The following is a 23,119-nucleotide window of genomic DNA, read 5'->3' as shown; positions in this document are numbered from 1 at the left end:
GGACAGTGCTGGGGACAGCGTGTGGCTCTGCCCCAGCCTGGCACCTCGTTTCTGCTCATTTCCACCACATTTCCTGCAGAACTTCATAGTCGGGAGGGCTGGGCATTAGACTGAAGTTGTGGATCTGGGGCTGTGTGAAGCCCAGAGCACTCTGCTGCCCTGGCTGAGAACTTCACTCACTGTTTGCAGCATGGCTTGAGCCCTTGCTGGGTTCTGTGCCGAGTCCCAGCTCTTCTCTCCCCGTACACCTTTAGCATTAACCTTTAGAGGTTAATGTGCTTTTTGGTGCCCTTGCTGGGTTCTGTGCCGAGTCCCAGCTCTTCTCTCCCCGTACACCTTTAGCATTAACCTTTAGAGGTTAATGTGCTTTTTGGTGCGGTTCGCGTGGCTTTTATACCCCTGGGAGGGGCTGGGGATGGGAGTTGAGCAGGAAGGTCCTGCTTTTCCTAGGGGTGACAGCAGCACAGGGAGGGGATTTTGGGAGTGCTGTGGGATGGGTTTCGGTTTGGTGTGGGATGCGGGTGTGGATGTGGAATTCCCGCGGGCGAGATCCGCTCCTCTACCTGCCCAAAGAGTCCCTCCCCACAGCCGGGGCTGCTGGAACTAACACACCGCCCCTTCCCTGGCGGAAAAACAAACCCCCCCCCCTCCTCCTTCCCCAGGATGCTCCTCCCCTAAACAACTTAACCTCACCCCCTCCTCCCAATTCCTCACCCACCCCGGAGGCTCCGAGCGCTGAGCGCTGTCAGCAGGGCGATTATGCTGGCCGGGAACTGGGAGGGAGCCGAGGCGGAGGAGCAGCGGAGCTGAGCGGGGCAAACCGGGCACGGCAGCGAGGATGGAGCGAGGATGAGCCCCGGGCAGGAATCGGCTGCCCTGGAAGCCTCCGAGAGCCCTGCACAGCCATGCCCCGACCCCGGCTGCGCTCCGGGAGGCTTTGAAGTTTGGAGGAGGCAGCTGTGAGAAAGGCGAGCGATGAATTGAAGATTAAACATGTATGGGAATTATCCTCACTTCATTAAGTTTCCCTCGGGCTTTGGCAGTAAGTGTTTTTTTATTTGCAATCTGGGTTAGGTGGAGGAACTGACCCCACCGAGTAGGGGGGGTGTAAAGGGAATTTTAAACCGTGTTTAACCTAGCTCGGATGTGGCTGTAACCTCCAGCGCCCGTGTGCTTGTGATTGAAGCTGTCCTGTGGTTTTATGTGCTGTGAACTTCTGCACAGCCCCAAACCAGAATGCCTGAAATTTTGCAGGCTTGAGCCGAACCGCTTTGAAGTTCAGTGGATCATTTGGGAGATGCGCGTTTGTGTCTGCGTGCGGTGGCTTCAATCTCTCCATCGAAACAACGGCATCAAACCGAGCAAACATCTTTCCAATTGAAGTTTTATTAAGTTCTTGGCGGGGGGGGGGGGGGGAAAATCACTTTTCAAACATGAAACGCCCCCCGAGAAAAATCTTCAGAGGGTTTTTCCTTGCCTTGTGGGGCTGTCTCCTGCCCTTGTGACACAGATCCCACCATAATCGTGTGAAGCTGTGTCAGATTAGCCAAGAGAGGCTGCCCGGGGAGCACTGGAGCTTCCACAGCCCTGAGCGAGCCCTGGCTGCAGGAACCTCAGCTGCTCTTGGGAAATGCACTTTGCAATTACTCCCTCTTTATTTTTTCTATCTGGAATTATTCCCCTTGCCCAACGCGGGGGAATGAATGGGTTGAGGAGCTGTAGGTTGGTGATGCCGGGCTGGGAGCACCCACCTGATGAAAGTACTGGTGGAAATTAAAACTCTTTTAAGTTGTTTCCAGCCCTTTAAGGTGGGTAAATGCCTCCAGGATATGCTCTGTTATTTCTCTGCTGGAGAAGCAGTTCGTGCAGACATCGGATTGCACATGGGATCTTCCCACTATGTGTATTTTTATTTTTTTTCCCCCCTCCCTTTTTCACCAGATGCTCACCTCTGATAATTCTCCAACTCCAGAAAAGTCATTGGTATTGCATAAAGTTATCCTCAAGTTTCACAAGCGCTCGACTTTCCAAAATACCTTTTTAGGCTGTTTCTGCAGAAAAGGGATGACTCGTTGGGAGAATCTATTGCTCACTGGTGTTTTTCAGGGCTCAGCAAACACAAGCTGAACTCTCTCCTACTGCTGCAATAAGAACGAAACAATAAAAGTGTTATTCGTATTTAATTTATTTCTGTTACGAATTTGCAATGAACCAAAAGGAAAGTGACATTCAAGCTGATCTTCATAGGAACTGGGCAGAGGTCCCTGTAGGGACAAGGGTCACAACACTCAGCAGAGCCTTTGGGAGATTTCTGGGAGAGGAAATTGGTAATAGGAGCAGAGGGATTTCTGTTCCACCAATAAAGGGGAAGGGACTGTTCTCCAGCAGTTCAATATATTGGAAGTTTAACTTCTATTTAAAGTATTAAACTGCTGTTTTAACCTGCTTCCAACTTGGTATTAGAAACAGAGGTGTTTTCTGTATGTGAATGTCTGACAGAGATGCAAAAGCATTGGCCAAGTTTTGCTTGGGATGCTCTGAAACAGCATCCCCCTGTCCTGTCCTGTGCTCCCTGATGGAGTTCACTGCTCCCACCCATGCTCCTCTCAAAGTCTGCTTGCTGTCTTTGCTTTCAGGTACCTGTTACATCTGCTTTACCTTAATTTTATCTGTCTTCAGGTTAGAAATAAGGCACACGTTTTTGATGGTGTGTGTAACTTCGATTTTAAACATCGGAATAGCAGCACCAAATTTGTCCGAGATGGTACATCCACAGCTTGGTCATAAGGACATGATTTGTGATGAGGAAAGGACAATCAGACTGTGAGATGTCACAGATGAATTTGTAGAATAGCAGGGAAAACGTTCAGATGAGTCACCCTTAGACATCTAAAGCAGGAGATGTGCACTCAGGCTGGGCTACAGAACCAAAGAAAGGGCTTAAAAACGTGTTTTTATTCTCCAGAAGGATGCATTTCACCCAAAGCCTGGCTCCCAGGGCAAGGAAAGATGCTGTGCTGGCTGTCCTCTCTCTCTGACTCTCTGGCACAGTTGGTTGGGGACAAGAACTAACTTGGCTCCTCCACAAAGTCTCTTTTATTAGTACTCATGTAACTTGGCCTGCAGCCACACCACCTCCGGCTGCAATCTTGTCAGCTCTCCCAAGCAGAGCGGGGTTAGGCCAGGTCGTTTGGGGGATAGGGAGAGGAAAACCCAGATTGTGCCTGAAGTGGCTCTGCTGCCTGCCTGGCAGCTTTTTCACATGTGATGGTCCCAGGTTTTGTGACCTGCAGGATGCTTTTTTCCCCTGGATGTCATGGCTTGCTGTGTCCATTCCTGTAATTGTGGGTGAGAGGATGGAAGGGAGCCCTTTGACCCAGCAAAGGTGTGAGAAGATCCAGTGACTTGGCAACTCAGGCATCAAGGAAAATGAAATTTTAGATTTTGTAAAATTTTTTGTTTTAAGGCAGGAGACACTTCCCTTGAATGGCCTGGGGCAGCCACAGGTCCTGCAGTCGGTGGGATCCATTCTCCTGGGGACCTGTAGCCTCTCCACAAGTTCAAAGACAACTCCAGGAATTTGTGCACTTTTTATCCCGGTGGCTGCTGGCCAAGTGGGAAATCTGATCAGACAATCATGGGAAAACCCTTCAGGCCTCAAATTCAACAACTTTTTCCTTTTTTATTTATTTATTTTTTTTGGAGACAAGGAACTTTATCCAACTCCTGTGTGTTACTGTGGTCACCAGGGAGATGCGATACCTTGTCAGGGTGAGTAAATTTGGCTTGCAGTTCTTTTTTTAATTACTTGGTGTGTAGTTGCTACAGGAGCCTTTCCCTGGTACAGGCTCAGCAGCAGATGCTATTTTGAGGTCTTGGCCTGATTTGACTGAAATTGGACAGTGGTTAATAGCTCAGTATTGGACATTTGGACAGGACACAGGTTTTGGATGCCCCCTGTTTGCATTGGAGGCACGGGATCATCACCAGAGAAGAGAGGAAGCGGCTCTTCCCACCACCTGGAGAGCTGAGGGAAAGTTTCTGCTGCCCTGTGCAGGTCCCTGGTGGAGAAACCCCTGCTCCCATAAGTGCCACTCCAGCTCCTGAAAGTTTTGTTCCTTGTTTTTAGCGGTCAGGGAAGGCTGAATTATTTATTGACTTGGAGTTGAGCAGGAAGACATAAACACAGAGGTTACTTGGACCTTAAAAGCAGGGCAAACCCACTAACCTTTCTGTGGGATATTAGCATTAGGAAGTTTGTACTGTCTGTGGGAATCTGCTTGGACAGTTAAAAATATCACCAGAAAGGGAAGAGTTTTTTTGGTTCGTCTTCTGTGTATCGAACAAAAACAACTTCTGCAGTCATAGCAGCAAAACTTTGCTTGATTCCAGCTATTGTGGGTATCCTGCTACCCAACTGCAGCCAGTTTCAGGAGTGTTTCTCACAGGTATTTCCCTTTCAAGGTCGTCCCCAAGGACGAGCTGTTTGCCTGGCTGTACCTCCCACGCACACTCATGCTCCTCTCCTGAAATCAGCCCTTCTCTTCCCACTTCTTGGTGCTTTCTGAGCTGCAGAGGATGAGGTGTCTGCAAAGTCGTGTGTCAGGCAAGGCAGCTCACACCTTTAAATGTTTGTGCCAATGAAATGAGCTTTTCCTCTGAAGCCTCGGGAGCATTAAGTGTTTTTCATTATTTGATGACTTCCAGCTTTTGATTCTCTCTGATATTAAAAACAAAACTGTGAATGATGAGAGTATCATCCTCTCTAGGCTTGCCAGGGATCTTCAAGGATTGTTTTAGGCCTTGGTTGAGGTCAGACCCCGGTGTTGAACATGGGTATTTCTCTCAAGGCTTTGCTGGGTGTTAGAGCTGGAAGGGCATTAGCCAAAACAAACTTGCAGCCTGTGGTGGTGAAGCAGACAGTGTGTGTAGTGCCTGGATGTTTTTTGCCTCTGCATTTTGATTTTTCTTCCTACTCGGGTGTAACTGCTGAAGGTGAGGTTTGCTGCCATTATTTGTGTGAAAATAAACACAGTTTTATTGGTTGTAGCCTGGTTCCTTCTCTTCCTACTGTTTTCACCAAGGTGTTTGGGGTCACTTGTGCGCTCTTGAAAAAGAGAAATCTTTGTTTCCACGCCTTCCTCAGCTTTACCTGTCAAGTGCTTGGAGCACTTGGATACATCCAAAGTGCTTTTATCAAGCTCACATTGGTTCAGTTTTGCTGTGTTAGCCCAGACCTGGCTGCTTAGCATTGGTGTGGTGGACCCAGAGCTTTTGTGCTCTGCAGGTGCATCTGTTGGACACCTGCTGTCATGTAGATGGTGTTCTCCTACTCCTGATTTATGAGGCTATTCATGCAAGTTTCCTATCCCTGGAGTAGGATTTTGCTGAAGTGAAGATGAAACACATTTGGAAGTCAAGTATCAAAGCTTTGTGTGCTGGCTCAGCTTCAGTAGCCGGTGGGTGAAGGTAAAGCTGTTGTTTATGTCCCCATGGGCAATATTTTCAAAATGCAGAGAGAGAAGAGTTTCTTGGGGTCTTTCTTCATGGATTTTCCCAATGCCAGCAGAGATGCCTAAACTGACATTGGGTATGATCCTTATTCTGAATGCTGAAGCAACAGCATGGGATCTGTGTGTGTGTACATTTTCAGCTGCTCCCTGCCACAGACAATGCTGTAATTTCCAGGGCAGCTTTGAAACATGAAGCACCCAGAAGCAAGTTCTTCCTTCTTAAGCTTTGCATCCTTCAAAGAGAAGGCAGGAGTGTGTGTTTGTGTTCGAGGCAGCTTGTGGAGAGTTGATGGAGGCACTGGGTTCTCTGGGCAGTGCATGTTTGCAGTGGAGATACTGAAAAATCCACACAATCCTCCTGTCCTCTCTTCCCTTGCTCCTCCAGGAGAGAAATAAATACAAAACCAAGCTTCCCTGGCTTGGAAACTGAGAAGGGAAGCAGGGGAAGAAAGACAGACAGCCCCACTTGTGGATCAGAAATGAGCCAATGATGGATGGGGAGCGGGTGGTGAAGAACAGCAGCGAGCCCTGAGCTCTGTGCAGGTCCCAGCCTCTCCTCCCCAGCTGGGGACGTGGCCAGCGTGGTTGTGCCCTGTGCTCAGGGCATCCCTGGCCCTGCTGTCACCTCACATTACCTGATGGACACGCTGCAGGCCTGTGGAAATGTCACCTGTGCCCAAAGCCGCCGTGCAGGCGGGGGTGGCTGGCGTGCAGGACTGAGTCCTGTCTCCCACCCTGCTCCATCCCAGAGCACAGCAGCTCCTCTCCAGCCCTGCTCCGCTGCCGTTTGTCTGTCCCCCAAAGGATGGGAGAAAACACCTCGAGAAAAACCATTCCAACCCCGTGAACCCAAGACCTCTCTGGGTTCTGCAGGGAGATGTGGGGCTCAGGCCATCAGTATTTTCTTGCAAGTCATTTAATTTAATTATTTTCTTTCAAAACTTGGCTGTTTGCACAGTCCAAACCTCCCTGGCTTCTATGAACTGAAATAAGTTTGAGCATATTCAGCTGAGCGAATAATTAACCCTGGGGTCAAGGATGCTTTGGCATGGCTCTTCCTGCACACCTTTCAGCCATGAAAATTGTTCCTCTCACAAGCTGATAGTCTGCTCACAGTCATTTCTTACTTCCCTCTCGGAGCACTCTAGCCTGAAAATGAGAAGCTGAAAGGAGGATTTTCCTCGGGTGCAGGGGAATGAATTCCTGCTCCCCTGGGGAATGACTTAGCAGACTTATCCCAGAAAAGGACTGGAAGTCAAAGTTTTTATGTTGTTTGTGGGCTTTTTGTCATCGTTGTGCTTTTCTAAATGAGGGCTTTATTCCAGTTTGTGACAGATGGATAAAATTGTCGTTTGGTAAGTGGAAAGTTAACACTGCTGGATTTGAGCAAGGGGTTTGTCAGAGCCTTGGCAGGACAGCGTGGCCAGGCACTGTGGAAACAAACATGTTAACTCTGGCTTGTGTCATCAGGGCCTGGCAAAGCCCGGCTTTACAGCCCCATGCTCTCCAGCAGGTATTTTCATTTGTCCATCCATCTCCGCCAGCAAACTCTCCTTTATATTCCTCTTCGGTATCTCATTGCTGGATGATAGCAGAGGTACAAACCCTCTAGGTTTCCTGGCTTTGACTTTTGATCCCATCCTGGGGTCCAGGTGAATTCCCCTGGGCACAGCCCTGAGACATTTGCCCCTTGACAAGGGTAGGAGCCCACCATGGGGAGGCCAGCAGCCTCCTCCTTGTGTGAAAGCCTTGCTGTGAGTCCTCATGAATGACCTGGAGCCTCACTAATGGAGAAACTCAGCAGTGACAGCGCTTTTGTAAGGTCTGGCATAAAAGCAAACAGTTAAGCAACTCTCCTGGGTGTCTTTTCTTATTGGTTTAAATCTTCTGCATGATACTTTCAAAATATGCCCTTTTCTGTGTTAATGGAAAAGGATGAAGAATCATTCTTCTGCTCAGCTCTCCTGGTGTGATAGATCTCTGCCCAATATCCCCTGCAATGACTTACTTTCCAAGCTGAGGAATCCTCAAAGGCAATGTTGTTTACCTAGTTACTTAAAGAGGCGTAAAAGCAAATTCTTTCTAGGTCTGTGCTGCAGATGCTGGGGAGGACTGTGTGTGTGATGGTACCACAGGTGATGAAAAATGCATTTGCTTTGCTCTAAAGCTGATAATGGCCCAAGTCAGGATGGTCTTTTTAAGCCCTAAGAAACATCTGTGTGAGCTGAATGCTTGCTCAGGTAAGGGGGAGGTCCAGGCAAACATCTTCTGCCTGGTGCTAAAGGCACTCTGTCCCTGGGATGAAGGACTTGAGCACTTGGAATCCATTCCAAGGCAGGGGTTTTGCTGTCTGCTAACAGAAAGCAGGCTGTGTGTCTCCCTGATGGTGGCAGGGGGATGTGGGGTGACTCTGTGGCAGCAGGCAGGAGCCCTGGCCCTGTCTCCAGACCGCCTCGCTGCCTCCGAGGCTTCTGCTGTTGTCATTGAGCCGGCTTCCTCTCGCTGCACATCGCTTTCCCACTGGGAGAATTGATCCAAAAAGCCAAAGCAAGAATTGACAAAGACCTTTTCTCCCCCTCCCTCTGCAGAATTAAGTCTGAAGTGGGTTGATAACGGCGGATCGAGTCCTCCTTGACTCTGACAAATGTCTTTAATGTTATTCAGCAAGCTGACCTTTTCCCGTCTTTATTGTGCATCTTCCCTTTGAATCAGATTTGATTGTTACTTCAGGTAGAATAACAAACACTGTCACGTAAATAACTTTGCAATAATGTTAAAAGGAGGAAAAAACCCACAAAAAAACAAAACACCAAAGAGCTGCCTTACTTTCAAATGCAATGGGAGAATCTATCCTCGGTGCCAGGCCTGAAAAAAACAACTGTGTGACCTTCCCACACAACATCTTTGCCTTGCTCTACTCCAGGGAATGATCTCCTGTGTTGAAAAACCAACAGAGAAATAATGGTTCACAGAAATGTTAATGACAGCTGATGCTAACCAGGGCTGGTAAATTCTAAGGGAGGGAGAAAAGGTCATGTAAATCCTTAAAATGCACCTAGATACACAACCCATTGGGGCTAGTGGGCATTTGATGCCTAGATACCCTCTGAATATGTGACTGGTCTTAGAGAAGACAGTATTTAGGCCTTGGTTGAGCTGTTTACCCTTAGAGGCTGCCCTGAAGTGGCAGTGATCAAAGTTATACTTTTTTTCTACACCACCTCTTCCTCAGCAGGGTCCAGGGGCAGACTGATCTCGTGGGGCTCAGTTTGGTGATGTGCACTGCAGCTCTTTAGTGTGGAGGGAGCAAACCCTCTGTCCTCACAGCTATGAGTGTGCCCTGGCACATCTGTGTGGCCAAAGCCTCTGCTCTGATTGGTACAAAAGAGGAAAAATAAAGGACAAATTGGACAAAAAACGACAAATTGTCCCGAAACTTGCATCGCTAGCGTGTCATGAGCCATTCCACTGTTGCTGCAGCTCCTGTGGAAGATGCTGGCATCCAGCTTTGAGAGTGAATGTGTGAAATGGCACAGTAGAGACACACGTGGGTGGGAAGGGGGAAAGCTAAGCCATGGGGGCACGAGGCCAGAGCTGTCTTAAGGAGCAGCGGTGCTGCGTAAGACATGTGGCACTTTCAGAGTTGGTGGGAATTTCAGGGTTTCAGAAGTGTGCTGTCTCTAGAGCTGGCTTGGAAAAAATAAAAAGGACCTCAGGGAAGAGGAAAAACCAGCCTGAGGCAGGCAGTGGTGCCTTCCTCCAAGTCTGCCGAGGCAGCGGAGCAGAGAAGAAATATTTTGTTATAAATCATCATCTTCCCAATAAGTTTTGCTGCTGTGCATAGCTCATTTTCCTGTACTATAGCCAACATTTTCATCTCTTCCCTTTCTAGCGGGATTTGCTGGTTGCTTCTGATGCTGGGCTGGCATTTGAAGCCGACACAACCGCGGCTGGGGCAGCTGGTGGCTGTACACTCGGCGCGCTTCATCTCTCTGCTTCTCCCTCGCAGATTCCCCCGTGCACGCCAGCTCCACGTCCGTGGGCCTGTCCTCAGGCCTTTCCACGGGGAATCCAGGGGAGGGGCCCCACGGCTACCTGGAGCCCCCCGCCAACGCCTCGCGGGCGCTGCCGTCGCCCATGAACGCCATCGGCTCCCCGGTGAACGCCCTGGGCTCGCCCTACAGGGTCATCGCCTCTTCCCTGGGCTCGCACCCCGTCGCCCTCTCCTCGGCCCCGGGCATGAATTTCGTGGCGCACGCCAGCCCACAGGTGGGTGCAGGCTTTCTTCACTCAGTGCTCAGGATGGGGAAATGCCAGAAGTTGGGAGGGAGGATGGGCTGGCGGTTCTCTGGCCGCTCAGGGAGCTTGTTGGGGTGCAACACTCATACCTCAGTTCTTTTCTTCAGGACTGAGATTAACAAGAGAGAGACTGTTTTTGTGGCTGGGTTCAGGTATATTCTATTGGGTTATATTATTTTATATTTATATTACATATTTACAGATGGTGAGGAGCTATGTACACTAGGCCAAAAAGCTACAATATGGAGGGATGAAGTATCTCTCCAAGGTCTTTTAAGTATCAGTTCACCCAGTGATGAAATGCCAAATAACTTATTTTCACTTACAACCCAGTAACTAGTGTTGATAATTATTATATCATATCATCATATCATTTTTATATATTATATTTTATATATTATATATGTTATATACAATATACTATTATAATGTGTAACATATGATATATTTATTATATAATGGATAATGTATATAATGTAGATATAATACATTATAATATATATTATTCTATATATTCTATACAATATTATTAATATATAATATAATTATATAAAATATAATATATATTATAATAAATATAATAATATAATATATAGTAATAGAATAATATAGTAATATAATAATATAATAGTAACAATAACCTGTATCCCACAATTTTATCTAATCACCTAATATTACTCAAAAGCTCTAGAAGAAGAAGATGAAAAAGAAGAAGAAAGGGACAACACCCTAAATCCTCCATGTTGTCTCTTATTCACTAATGTAGCTTAAACCCTAAACTCTAACTTTCTCACCCAGTGACTTAATATAATTTTATCTAACTTACACACTCACATTCTCAGTTTCTCCACTTAGTTTTAGGAGCTTTCTCCATGGTCTCAGATTAAACTCAGTGTTCTCTTGAGTGTCTGAGCTTGTCAGCACAGATAAAGGAATATTTTCTATGCCTCTGACTCCCAAGATCAGCTCAGCTGTAAAGAACATTTTCTAGCACGTGAATCTGTTGAGATCACCCTTGCACAGACGCAGAGACCACACCACTTTTAAAACACCCTAGGATGAGGGAAGAGAGCTAATTTCCAGCTTTGTTCTCGCTGTGGGTGCAGTCCAGCTCCCCTCTGCCACCTCTGTTTCAGTGTATAATTACTGTACATGGAAACAGGATAGCCGAGGGCAGCAGCACGTGAAACATTGCCCTTCCTCCTGCAAAAGCATATCTGCTTCGTTTCATTATCTGGAAAGGAGACAGACTTTCTAGGGAGAGGCAAACGGTAATGCTAAATGCCAGCCACCTACTGTGTTGTGTATAAACTTGGCCTGAAGCAAAACGAAGCGTTCCCATCCTTCCTGCCTGTGCTGAGGTTTCCCTTCCAGACAAGAGGAAGACCCAGGTGTTAGGGCTGGTGCCTCCCAGGGTGGCTCTGTGGGATGGAGACATGCTCTCCAAAAGCCTGGCACCACCTCCTGCGTTTCTGGTGGCAGGGTGGGATTTTTTTGATGGAGAGCTGAAATGTTCTGGGCCTCCAGATCTGAGTGAAAGCTCTGCCTCTTGTGAGCAAGATTTTGGGTTCTGTTAGTGGGACCTGAAGGTAGGAAGTGCTCAGAAGCCTCATGGCTCCTGCTGAGGAAAAAGCAAGAAGATGGTCCCCGAGCCCTCTCTGCCCCATACCCTGCTGCTACTCCTTGGAATGCCTGGAGCTCTTCTTAGCACCTGGAAGGCTGGGAGAGGATGGTATGGGGAGGCCCCTGAAGAGCTCTGAAAGAGGATGAGGTTTGGCTCACCTTTCCCCAGCACCCTCAACTCCTGTGTGGGCCCCAGCTGTCAGCAGTGGGAATGCTGGAGGATCCCTCTTCCCCTTGCACCACCCAGCTGTTCCCCATGGATCTGACGGTATTTGTGCCCATGACATCAAGGACAGGATGGCTGGACATGAAATCCTGGCAGTATTGGCTGGTTGGAAGCCTTTCCTTTGGGATTGGGGATGCTCTGGGAAGTGGCTTCCCCAGCCTGGGCGCCACGCCAAGTTCCCAGATCCGAGGAGAGGGTTCCATTTGTGTTGCTTCTAATGCAAGGAGACAGCTGGGCCCTGGGGATTCAGCAGGGAGGCAGCTAATGGATTTGGGTTCAAGCAGTTGTCCCAGATATCATACATGATTGCACTTAACCTGCAGGAGTCAAGCTCTAAGGACACTGATGGCTAAAACCGCCCTGTGTGTGTGTCCCTCCCATCCACCCTCTCTGCCTTTTATTGTTTCAAAAACCGCAGACAGGGAGGAAGAAAAGGTGGTACCTGACTTCTGAGTGACATTTTAAACCATAAAAAAAGTTCCTCCTGGCTCAGCATTTTGCCAAGGTGATGGACACTTGTGGGGAGGAAGGAGTTTATTTCTCCTTTCCTCGGCCTGGATTTTGAAGCATAAATATTTATGCTTGCCAGTGCCTGGTTTGAGTCTCTGCCACGGAGATCGAACCTCTGTTCCTCTCAACAATTTTTCCCAACACACTTATATTTTCTAGTGGAGCAAACCAACTTGGCTCCTGAATTTTTTCTGGATAATTTTTATTTTCCATGTTCTTAAAACCTTCAAAGCTTTGAAAATGAAGGGACAGCGGTGAGGGAAGACAAGAACAGGCTTCACCTTTTCATTTTTCTTATGGCAGGTCCAGTAATTCCAGTGGGATGAACCCTTGTTCTTTACTGAAATTTACCACTTTTTTTGGTGGGAAATGTGCAGTAAATGGAGAACTTTCAGCAACATACATGGGATCTACTGTTTTAAATGTTACAGAAGTTGGAATGAAGGCTTGAGCTGGGTCTTCATCCAAACCCTTGTTTTCTATCCCTGCTTCTGCCTTCTTGCTGGGAAGAACTTGAGCTGATAAATTGGCATGATTGCTCCAAACAAACTCAGGGATGGAACAACCATCCCCAGCCCTCAACCCACAGTGGGGAAGGTGATTTGATGGTGGGCTTGGAGGGACATTGGTCTGCCCAGACAGCTTTTGACAAGACGTGCTCAATGGCCCTTAATCCTCCCTGCCCTGCCCTGCCCAACCGTGGCTCCAAAGCAAACAGCAATAAAACAAAGCCCTGGGCAACATCAGGCTTTGGTCTGTAATCGATGTGGGTTTGTAACCTTTAACTTCAGCAGCCACGAGCAGCTCCTGGGGATCTCGGCTGGGGGCTCTGCGTCGTTTGCCTGCATCTCACAGCTGCTGATTTTTACATGCTCAGCTCGATCCCTTTTTAATTTTTTTATAATCTGGTAACCCCAAATCTGCCACCTGTGACGGTGTTTGGGAACTTCAGTCCCAGAGAGTCACCAAATGGTATATACACATTTTCGTGTGTATGTGCAGTTACCATGAGTCAGGGAAACTAACTCACTCAATTTTATTCTACTTTTTTTTTTTTAAATTTTACTTTAAACAGCTTCCCTAGCCATGCAGCAGTGCAGGTTTGATTGTGACAAATCACCTGGCTGCAGAGCTCTTCTTTACTAAGCTGTTAGTGCTTGTGGCTGCCAGCAGCCAGCGATCAGCACCCTCTAATGAAGCAGGCAAGATCCCACCAGCCACATGGCTTGGGGGCTGTAACTGAGCAGCTGAGCTTCCTGCCTGCCTTTTTCCAGCTCTGCTTAGTCCTGGCTTTGGTTACTGCACCAGGCAATATCTGCTTTAGTGCCTGCTTAAACCCCTTCTGCTGGATTCAGCAGAGGACCTCTGTCTGCCCATGGGAGCCCCCTGGACTTGCTGGGGATAAGCTTGAGGGACAAGGCTGGCAGGAGCAGCAAGGGAAGGGTCAGCTCCATTTGGGGATGGTTTCCTTGAGATGTGAGTCTCTCCCCTCTGATCTCATGGCTTCTGCCTCTGCAGCTCAATGTCCTGAACAATGTCAGCAGCTCGGAGGATGTCAAGCCCTTGCCGGGTCTCCCGGGGATGGGGAACATGAATTATCCATCCACAAGTCCAGGATCCCTAGCCAAACACATCTGTGCCATCTGTGGGGACAGGTCCTCAGGTAGGAGGTTTCTTTCTTGGGGAAGGCTTTGTGCAGTGGGAACTCTGCTGGTGTCCTGGAGCAAGGCTCATGCAGCTCTGAACAGGCTCGCTGGGGCCGTAGTGGCATTACAAGATCGTGGCTGGGTCTGGCTGTGTCTGTATTGCAGATTAATGCCCAAAAGTGAGCAAATCTAAACCCTGTGCTCTTCTCCCTTGTGTGTGGAATCTCATTTTACCTTCTGGCCCTGATTGCCAAAGGTAAATCCATCAAAATCTCTGTGCTCCCATTTACTCTGTGTGCTTTGTGTTTTAGCTGGGTTCTGTCTGTGCCTGGGTTTTCTCTCGTAGCCCAGTGAGCCTTGCAAACCCTCTCCATGTCAGTGCACCCCATTTGCTGCCTGTGGCTGACCTGCAGCTCAGATGCTCCACATCATTCCACTGGGATGATGCAGCCCCTCCTTATCACAGGAAAACAGTGGTCCTGTGGTTTGACTGCTGCTGGTCACTGCTGAAGACTCACTGAAGGCAATTCAGGCCTGCTGAGGTGATAACCCTGCAGCCAATTCTTTCACATTTGGATTTGGCTTGATCTCCTCCGCCACGCTGGAAGGAAACGCAAATACCTGCCTTAATCATGATTTTTGAAGCGTTAAGATTTAGCTAAGGTTAGAAAGAATTTATTATGATCAAGATCTAAGTCAGATAAGCACACGGTAAGTTAATGATTATTAGATGCTTAAACCAGAGCTAATTGTTGTATTATTTGCTATTATGAGCTTGTTTATAGAATGGAGTAAGTGAACTGTTGTAAGAACAGATTGAACCCAATGAGAGCAATGACCAGCACCTGGACTCTGCACCAATCAAACACCAAGCAGGAGGTCTTGGATGGTGCCAGAGGGTCACAGAGATCTGATGAAGACTTTCTTGACTTCATCCTTTGAAGACCCAATTCGAGAAGAGTTGTGCACGCGTGAAGGACTAACAACCTCATTTTAATGCCAAGTGGGGATGGGAGGTGCTGGGGTTGTGCATATGTATTGTATGGAAGATTTTGGGAAGCAAATAGAGGGAGAGAACCTTGTTGGAGGAGGTCATGCCTTTTGGGGATGATCCTTGTGCCACCCATCAGTGAATAAACACCATAAATTTCTAACTTTAATTAGAATTTAGAATTAATTGAATTCTTTGTCCGCGATCGTACCAATTGTTAACGATTCACGCCTGCCCACCGATTCCCTTTCCTCCCCAGGGAAGCACTACGGGGTGTACAGCTGTGAGGGCTGCAAAGGCTTCTTCAAGAGGACGATCCGGAAGGATCTGATCTACACCTGCCGGGATAACAAGGATTGCCTCATAGACAAGCGCCAACGCAACCGCTGCCAGTACTGCCGCTATCAGAAGTGCCTCGCCATGGGGATGAAGAGGGAAGGTAGGACTGGGGCTGCTGGGAGCAATGGGATTGGAGAAGTTTGCCTTCATTCATTAGGATAAATCAGGCTCTTGGTGACCTTCCAAGGCTGGTGCATTCCAAAAGCCCACACCAAGAGCGTCAGCCTTGTTACGTAAAGGAAATGAGGATCATAGTTTAGGTTGGAAAAGATTTTGAAGATCAAGCTGAACCATTGGCTCAGCAATGCAGATTCCACCACTAAACCTTGTCCCTAAGTGCCACATCTACCTATAAATCATCCTTTAAATACCTCTGGGATGGTGACTCAGCCACCTCCCTGAGCAGCCTGTTCCCATGTTTGACAACACCTGCTGTGAAGAATTTTTTCCTAATAAGGAGAGGGGCTAATAAGGGAAGAGACGGATGGGGAAGGTGTTAAAATACATTTTTCTTCTCACCTAAACACACACACTGGTGAGTAATGAAGCTTTTAACTGGTTTTGACCAAATCTTGCCTCTAATTAGTGACCTTTAATGGCTTGGACCCCTTGGCAAACTGGGGACAGCACCCAGAGCCTTCTTGTCTCCTTTGTCAAAAGCAGCTTCCTTTTTTTGTTCTTGATTTGCTGACTTCATTTGTCACCACCTAATTCTATACTGAAGGATAAGGGTAAATTATTTATTTCTATCTCTAATTTTATAGTTCTCTGTCATTTCCACCCTGAGCCTCACCTGCTGAGCTGGATTGCCTCCCAGATTATGGTAACACACGCAAGATCAGGAAGTGACAACCAACACAGCATTAAGCTCAATTTTTCTAAGATAAAGGAAGGGAGCTGCCCTCAGGGTTGAATGCTAGCAGGCAGTGTAGCTGTCCCTTTTGGAGGCCATGGTCTTCCCCTATGGAACTGCTCCCTGTGCAGAGCAGAGCCCAGGGAAGCAGTGTAACACTGGGCATGAGCTGATCCTCGTCCTGTAGCATCCCCAAAGCTGCCTCAAGCTCATAGGGCAGCAGGGGACTGCAAAATGCCAGGCTGGAATCAAAACCTTAATCCCAGGCATAGCTCCCTCTTCCAGCCAGGTGCAAAGTGGTTCAGAGGACCAGGGTGTTAGCACAGCTTCCTTTTGCAGAGAGTGAAAATTTAAACCTCAGGCTCCTGGTGGATCCTGTGAGAGTTTGGCTGCAGCAGTCACAGGGACTTTTTGGGAGCTGCAGAAACTGGGGGCAGAGTGCAGCTTGAGTTCAGGAGCTGGGTGATGGGACTGGTATTTCCTTGCCATGTTCTTTCTTCCAGTAAAGTTTTGGTGACTTCAGAAACGCTTTCCTGGCTTTTCCTGGCCATTACTCTAAAGAGGACAAGTGTTCCCCCCAGCTGGCTGGCATATGTGCCCTGTGTTGCCCTCCCTCACAAGCACCAGGCTGGATGCCCACTGATCCATCTCCTTGGGTGCTGCCATTTCTCCCCAGCAGTGAACTAAACAAACACAATGCCTGCTGGTCATTTCTTAAACAGGATTGTCTCATTTCCCTTTGTGATTTCTCAAAAAAAAAAAAACAACAAAAAAAGTGTACCCAGGACTTCTGTTGCACACAGGGGTTGGCATACAAGATACACAGGTCCTACACCAACCTGTCCTACACACAGCAGCCCTGGGAGTTAATAACTGAGCTTTGGAAGAAATTCATGATTCTGTGCCTTCAGTCAGTAGATATTTTGGAAAATATACAGAGAGGGGAGAGGAGGGAGTGAAGCTGTTGGGGTGCTGATGTAGATGGAACTTTCTAGTGGGGATGATTAGGAAGAGAGGTGATGCCAGGGCTGGGTTGGATTTCGTTCACACAAGCAGCATGTGTGAATCCAGCTGGGGGTTTGGGACTGTCTAGCCCTGCTGCTGGATGCTCTGGCTGCTGTGGGATTGTTGGAAGCAGAGTGGGGCTGTTGGAAGCGTGATGAGAGCACAAAAATCTTGTATGTGAGTGCTGGGTCCCTCCTGCCTCCTCCAGCACCTGATGACAGCCGAGGCCAGGCTGCCACCTGGAGGTACCAACTCCTCTTCCCTCTGTTCTGGAGCTTCATACATCAGAAATCACAATCTTTTGTCAAATTTGGAGGCTACCAGCCTGCAGCAGCTTCAGAGTTCTTGGTGTGGGGGCAGCCATTTGAATGGGTATACATCTGAAATACCCATTTATTATTTTCTGTTCTCCCGCTCCTGAGGGGGGTTTCTCCTCCCGTCTGTGGGGAGATGAGCGTTGCTGTGGGTGTGGAGAGCCGTGTTTGTGTCCCACAGCTGTGCAGGAGGAGAGGCAGAGGAGCAGGGAGCGCAGTGAGAACGAGGCCGAGTCCACCAGCGGCGGCAGCGAGGACATGCCCGTGGAGAGGATCCTGGAAGCCGAGCTGGCCGTGGAACCCAAAACAGAGGCGTACAGTGATGTGGGCACAGAGAGCTCGGTAAGAGCCACTGACACCTCCTGCAGCCAGGGAGGAGGGGATTTGAGCAGAAAAAAAACCTCAAAGTTGAACAACAAGCATTTTACGAGGGGGTTTTTCTTCACGCCACCTAAAAATCACCAACAGTTTTTTTCTTTTGGAGCTACTCAAATCATGACTAGAAAACAGCCTAGATGTTATTTTCCAAGCTTTTTTTCTGTGTTTTTTTTTTTTTTTTTTTTTTTGCCAAGTCTCCTTTAGTTTCAATGAGTAGACAGGGAAATAGATGCTGGAGGTGCTGGCTTTTACATGTGCTTAGCCCTGAACACTTCTTGTCTGCCCCTGTGACCAGCACTGGGGTGGAGCTGGGTTTACTGCTGTGATTTTTGATGGTTTGGGTAAAACTGCGGCTTATGCCCGTTCAGGGGCTGCTCCCTGGTTTTTAGATGTGCCATGGGGAGCAGGAGTGCAGCTGGCCACGAGGAACTTGCTTTGCAAAGGACAACAAGCAAACAGAAAAGCTTGATGCCTTAGCTTTTATATTTTTCAAATCCTGTACTGCTTTAGCATGCAACTCTAAACTCCATGTAGAGTGTTATATGAGTATAACTCATATGAGTTACAGAGTGTTAAAGAGTGTAACTCTCTTCACATTTTGGTCAGACAAAACAATCCTCCAGGCCTGAAACTCAAGGACACCTCACTGCCTCAGGCCCCCAAAAAGTATAAACAAAAGTGAATTATGGGGAGCAAACTGGGGGTAAATGACTTCATTACCTGAAGCTGTAATTGGAGCATTAACCCCTGATATGTTAATGGGCCAAACTTAAATTGTGTGAAAAACTCATGACCATCTTGGGTGTAGCCCCTTCTGGAGGCTTTTGACTTGCCCAAGGTGTACCTATTGAAAGCCTTTAATAAATACCCACTTTTATTCTCTTAATCTTGTCTAGCCTCTGTTCTAGGTGGCCCCTCCAAGGCATCAAGCTGACTTGGCTGGCTGCAGAGGGGATAGTGGTGACAAATATCTGCTCTTCCCAACAGACAGAGATTATTGGGAACCTTCTTCCAACCCAGCTGAGGTTATTGGCAGTTGGAGTGTTGTACTTGTGGCTTAACTCCATACCTTGGTGCAGATTGTGGTCATCAAAAGTGTTTAATTGATCAATTCTCCCCTTTTCCTCTGCTCTTTTCCTTTCTGATGCCCCTCTTTGTTAGACAAACGACCCTGTCACCAACATCTGCCACGCTGCTGACAAACAGCTCTTCACACTCGTGGAGTGGGCCAAGCGCATCCCCCACTTCTCTGACCTGACACTGGAAGACCAGGTCATTCTCCTCCGGGCAGGTAATGTCCCTCACCTGTGGCTGTCCCTGCTGTCCCTGTCCCTTCTCTGGCCTGTGTGCAGCACCAGAGGGTGGATGTGCAATCCTGAGCCAACCTGTTCCTGCATCTGCTGTTCTGAGACACGAGGGGAGGTTGGCCGAGGTTGTGGATGGAGCAGTGGAATCTGTTGTTCATAAAGGGATTGTAGTTGCTGGGAATATGTTTTTCAGGAAGAAAACCCAGAATTTTCCCCCTTTCTTTTGTTGTAATTTTTATTTTTTTCCCTGTGAGCCAATTTCTGCTCGTTGGTTGCTGCTGGTCAGGGTCATAGAATCATAGAATATCCTGAGTGGGAAGGAACCTGCAAGGATCATCAAAATCCAGCTCCTGGCCCTGCCCTGAACAACCCCAAGAATCACACCATGTCCCTGAGAGCATTTTCCAAATATTTCCAAGGGACAGGCCACCCCTTGCAGCGTTGGCAAGGGGTGCAGCTGGTACCCGGGGGTGCCAACTCTCCTTTGAGTTTAGTCTAGAGCCAGAAGGGAGAAACCAGCTCTGCTGCTCTGTGTGGGACTGATTTTTGGCTGGGCTGCCTCACGTGTCCCTGCACTCCTGTGCTTGCAGGCTGGAACGAGCTGCTCATTGCCTCTTTCTCCCATCGCTCCGTGTCGGTGCAGGACGGGATCCTGCTGGCCACGGGCTTGCACGTGCACCGCAGCAGTGCCCACAGTGCTGGAGTGGGCTCCATCTTCGACAGGTACGTGGTCCTGTCACCCCCCAGCAGGGGTGGCCAGGCTGGCTTTGCCTTCCCCTCTGAACGGGAAACGTGTCCTTAAGGGGAACTGGAGCAAAGCCTTTGAGCAGGGGATGTTTGACTGACTTAAAAGAACAAGAATGGGGTAAAAGCACAGTGGGATTTCAGCTGCAGAAGCAAATGCTGCGTTGGGTGTGCAGGGGGAGGAATGCTCCTCTCTCTCTCTCTCTCTCTCTCAAGTTTGCTGTAGCTATATCTAGGCCTAATACTGCTCACCAAGAGCTTTAGATGGCAAAGCCTTAAGCCCCAAATTGCTTGTGTAAGAACTGCACAGGTGTTGTCCCTGCCATGTCTGCTCCCTGCCTGGCAGGACACTGCCTCACCACTCTTTACACACCTGGCACGTGTAGGGACAGTGCCCACGTCTTGCACTACACAGTAAAAAGTGGAGAAAACCCACGTGGTTTTCCTGGAGTGAGTGCAAATTGTGAGTGCTGTGTGCTGAACAGAGTGAGAACAGGAGCAAGTTTGATGTTCAGGTCCCTGGATGTTGCTGGTGCACCGGCAGAACAGCAGTGTGGGCCATGGCTGTGCCTCAAAGACACCTCCCTTCCCACAGAGAAGAATTGAGGGTATTCCAGTGCCTGTCCCAGATGCTTTTCAGTGGATAAACTGGTCTCTGATTGTCTGCTCACCCATGTCCCACTCACACAGGGTTTTGACAGAGCTGGTGTCCAAAATGAAAGACATGCAGATGGATAAGTCGGAGCTGGGGTGCCTGCGAGCCATTGTCCTCTTTAACCCAGGTAAGTCTGAGGCTGGGGACAATCCCAGGTGACAAACACTCCCTTTGGGCCACAGCATGTCACTGTGACAGTGAGCATCGGGGCTGCAGACACATTTCATGCTTTGGGTTGGAAGGTTCCTCGAGGATCATGTCATTCCAAGCCCCCTGCAATGGGCAGGAACACTTCCCAGATTTGTCCCAGTCCCTGGACACACGATTAAAGAGGGTGTGAGTCCTCTCCTGTCCGTGAAGACCCCTCTTGCAGAGATTCTTTCCCCACCTGTATTTTTTCCCTTGACCAGATGCCAAGGGTTTGTCCAGCCCCTCAGAAGTGGAATCTCTGAGGGAGAAGGTCTATGCCACGCTGGAAGCCTACACGAAGCAGAAGTACCCCGAGCAGCCAGGGCGGTGAGTGCCCACCCTGGAGAGAGGAGACTGGGGCTCTGCCTGAGCCACAGTGCCCAAATTCCAGCCTTTAGGGTGCTGTTGAGATGGAATTTTGTTGCTTTCCAATCCAATCCTACCCTCTGCTGGCCGAGTTCTCGAAACGCCGGCAGCTGGCTTGGTCCCCACCACTGCCTGCAGTATCTGTTTTGGCTCTCGCTGGTACCACAGACACTGCAAGGTGTTAAGATGTTCAAATCTTGGTGGGAGAATCTGGATGTATCTTTTCCCTTTTCCCTTTTTTTCCCTTTTCCCCTTTTTTCCTTCTTCCCTTTTTTTCCCTCTTCCCTTTTTCCCCCCTCTTCCCTTTTTTCCCCTCTTCCCTTTTTTCCCCTCTTCCCTTTTTTCCCCTCTTCCCTTTTTTCCCCTCTTCCCTTTTTTCCCCTCTTCCATTTTTTCCCTTTTTCCCTTTTTCCCTTTTTCCCTTTTTTCCCTTTTTTCCCTTTTTTCCCTTTTTTCCCTTTTTTCCCTTTTTCTTTTTCCCTTTTTTTTCCCTTTTTTCCCTTTTTTCCCTTTTTTTCCCTTTTTTCCCTTTTTTTCCCTTTTTTCCCTTTTTTCCCTTTTTTCCCTTTTTTCCCTTTTTTCCCTTTTTTCCCTTTTTTCTTTTTTTTTCTTGTTTTTTCTTGTTTTTTCTTTTTTCTTTTTTTCTTTTTTTTTCTTTTTTTTCTTTTCCCCCTTTCCCCCCCCTTTCCCCCCCCTTTCCCCCCCCTTTCCCCCCCCTTTCCCCCCCCTTTTCCCCCCCCTTTCCCCCCCCTTTCCCCCCATTTCCCCCCCTTTCCCCTCCTTCCCCCCCCTTTTCCCCCCCCTTTCCCCCCCTTTCCCCTCCTTCCCCCCCTTTTCCCCCCCTTTTCCCCCCCTTTTCCCCCCCTTTTCCCCCCCTTTTCCCCCCCCTTTTATCTTTTTTTCCCCCTTTTACCTTTTTTCCCCTTTTCCCTTTCCTTTCTCTTTTAAAAATGTCAAATTCTGTTTTGGAAGGGTACATATTCCCTCCACACGAGCCAACAAATATTTATCTTGAAATCTTAAGGGAATCCAATTCTGAGAATGCCCCAAACCATTTTTTTTTTTTTTTTTTTGGGAGAATCTGGGCTGGTGCAGGCTTGGAAATAGTTGGGAGAGGGCAGCCAGTGCCTCTGACTCTGCTCTTCCCCAGGTTTGCCAAACTCCTCCTGCGCCTGCCGGCGCTGCGGTCCATCGGGCTGAAGTGCCTGGAGCACCTCTTCTTCTTCAAGCTGATTGGAGACACCCCCATCGACACCTTTCTCATGGAGATGCTGGAGACACCCCTGCAGGTCACTTGAGGGTCTGTCTGGCCAGACCCTGTCCCCCTGTGCCCCTGCACAGCCTCCCACCCCTCTGCTCTGGAGCCTGTGAGAGCTCCAGAGATGTCCTTCACCCTCCTCGGTGGGATTGTTGTGGTTTTGTACAGCTGTAAATCACCCCCTCGAACCCTCCCTGGCCTGTCTGGGGCAGGGAGGGGGTCACAGATCCTCCAGCTAACCATCCCCCTGCCCCCCTGTACAGATAATTGCTTTAAATTATTTTTTCATTCTCAATAAAAGTCAACAAAACAAATAAAATAGTATTGAGTGAGGCGCTGGTTGGATCTGGGAGAGCAGTGTCCTCTTTGTGGTCACAGGTCCAGCTTGGGATGGGGCTGAGGGTCCCTCCTGGCACTTTTGGGGAGCCCAAATCAGGGCAGGAATGTCACTTGTGCTGATGGACACTGTCCTCTGGCCGAGGGAAGACAGATATTGCTGCTTCTTGTTTCTGCTAAGGAAAGACCTAGAGAAACTTGCTGCTGTGAATGGAAACATTTCATTACACCGTCTTAAAAAGAAACTCTTGGACTCTTGGAATTCTTTGAAGTTTTAAAGTAATATTAAAAGTAATTTTTTTATGTGTGAGGGGTTGATGAGTTTGGTTTTTTATTTTGGTTTTCTTTTCTGAGCTAGTCTAGCTACTGCCAAAAGAACCAAAGTGTTTCATTTTGGTCCAGGTGATGCAGACCTTGTGTGCTCATGGATAACTTTCCATTTTCCTGAAGCTTCATGCATATTTTTCTTCTTATTTAATTTTTTTTTTCCCCTCCATATTTTTGCCTGGAACCCCAAATTTTTCATCTCACACTTCCACGAGTGAAACCTGCAGAACAAAGCCCCAT

The 23,119-nt window shown here is 48.3% G+C and overlaps 1 protein-coding gene across 2 annotated transcripts in view; it reads left to right on the top strand.

Moving 5' to 3' along the window:
• The window catches only part of RXRG (retinoid X receptor gamma), a 37,945-nt gene extending 15,183 nt beyond the window's left edge, over nt 1-22,762 (top strand). The window contains exons 1-10 of one of the 2 annotated variants that reach the window (XM_058842674.1): nt 525-1,042; nt 9,523-9,782; nt 13,690-13,834; nt 15,068-15,247; nt 17,501-17,661; nt 18,859-18,988; nt 19,595-19,727; nt 20,439-20,530; nt 20,814-20,919; nt 22,109-22,762. In XM_058842674.1, the coding sequence (XP_058698657.1) occupies nt 994-1,042; nt 9,523-9,782; nt 13,690-13,834; nt 15,068-15,247; nt 17,501-17,661; nt 18,859-18,988; nt 19,595-19,727; nt 20,439-20,530; nt 20,814-20,919; nt 22,109-22,256 (1,404 nt within the window). In that variant the 5' untranslated portion in view covers nt 525-993 and the 3' untranslated portion in view covers nt 22,257-22,762. Of the gene's footprint in view, nt 1-524; nt 1,043-9,522; nt 9,783-13,689; nt 13,835-15,067; nt 15,248-17,500; nt 17,662-18,858; nt 18,989-19,594; nt 19,728-20,438; nt 20,531-20,813; nt 20,920-22,108 lie in introns of those variants that run through there. The other variant, XM_058842672.1, reaches the window with a different exon arrangement.
• The last annotated feature ends 357 nt before the right edge of the window (nt 22,763-23,119 follow it).

The sequence above is a fragment of the Poecile atricapillus genome, chromosome 7, assembly GCF_030490865.1.
Source record: "Poecile atricapillus isolate bPoeAtr1 chromosome 7, bPoeAtr1.hap1, whole genome shotgun sequence".
Classification (NCBI taxonomy): Eukaryota; Metazoa; Chordata; class Aves; order Passeriformes; family Paridae; genus Poecile; species Poecile atricapillus.
Note: the sequence above shows the minus strand (reverse complement) of the source record. Positions and strands in the feature narration are given on the sequence as shown.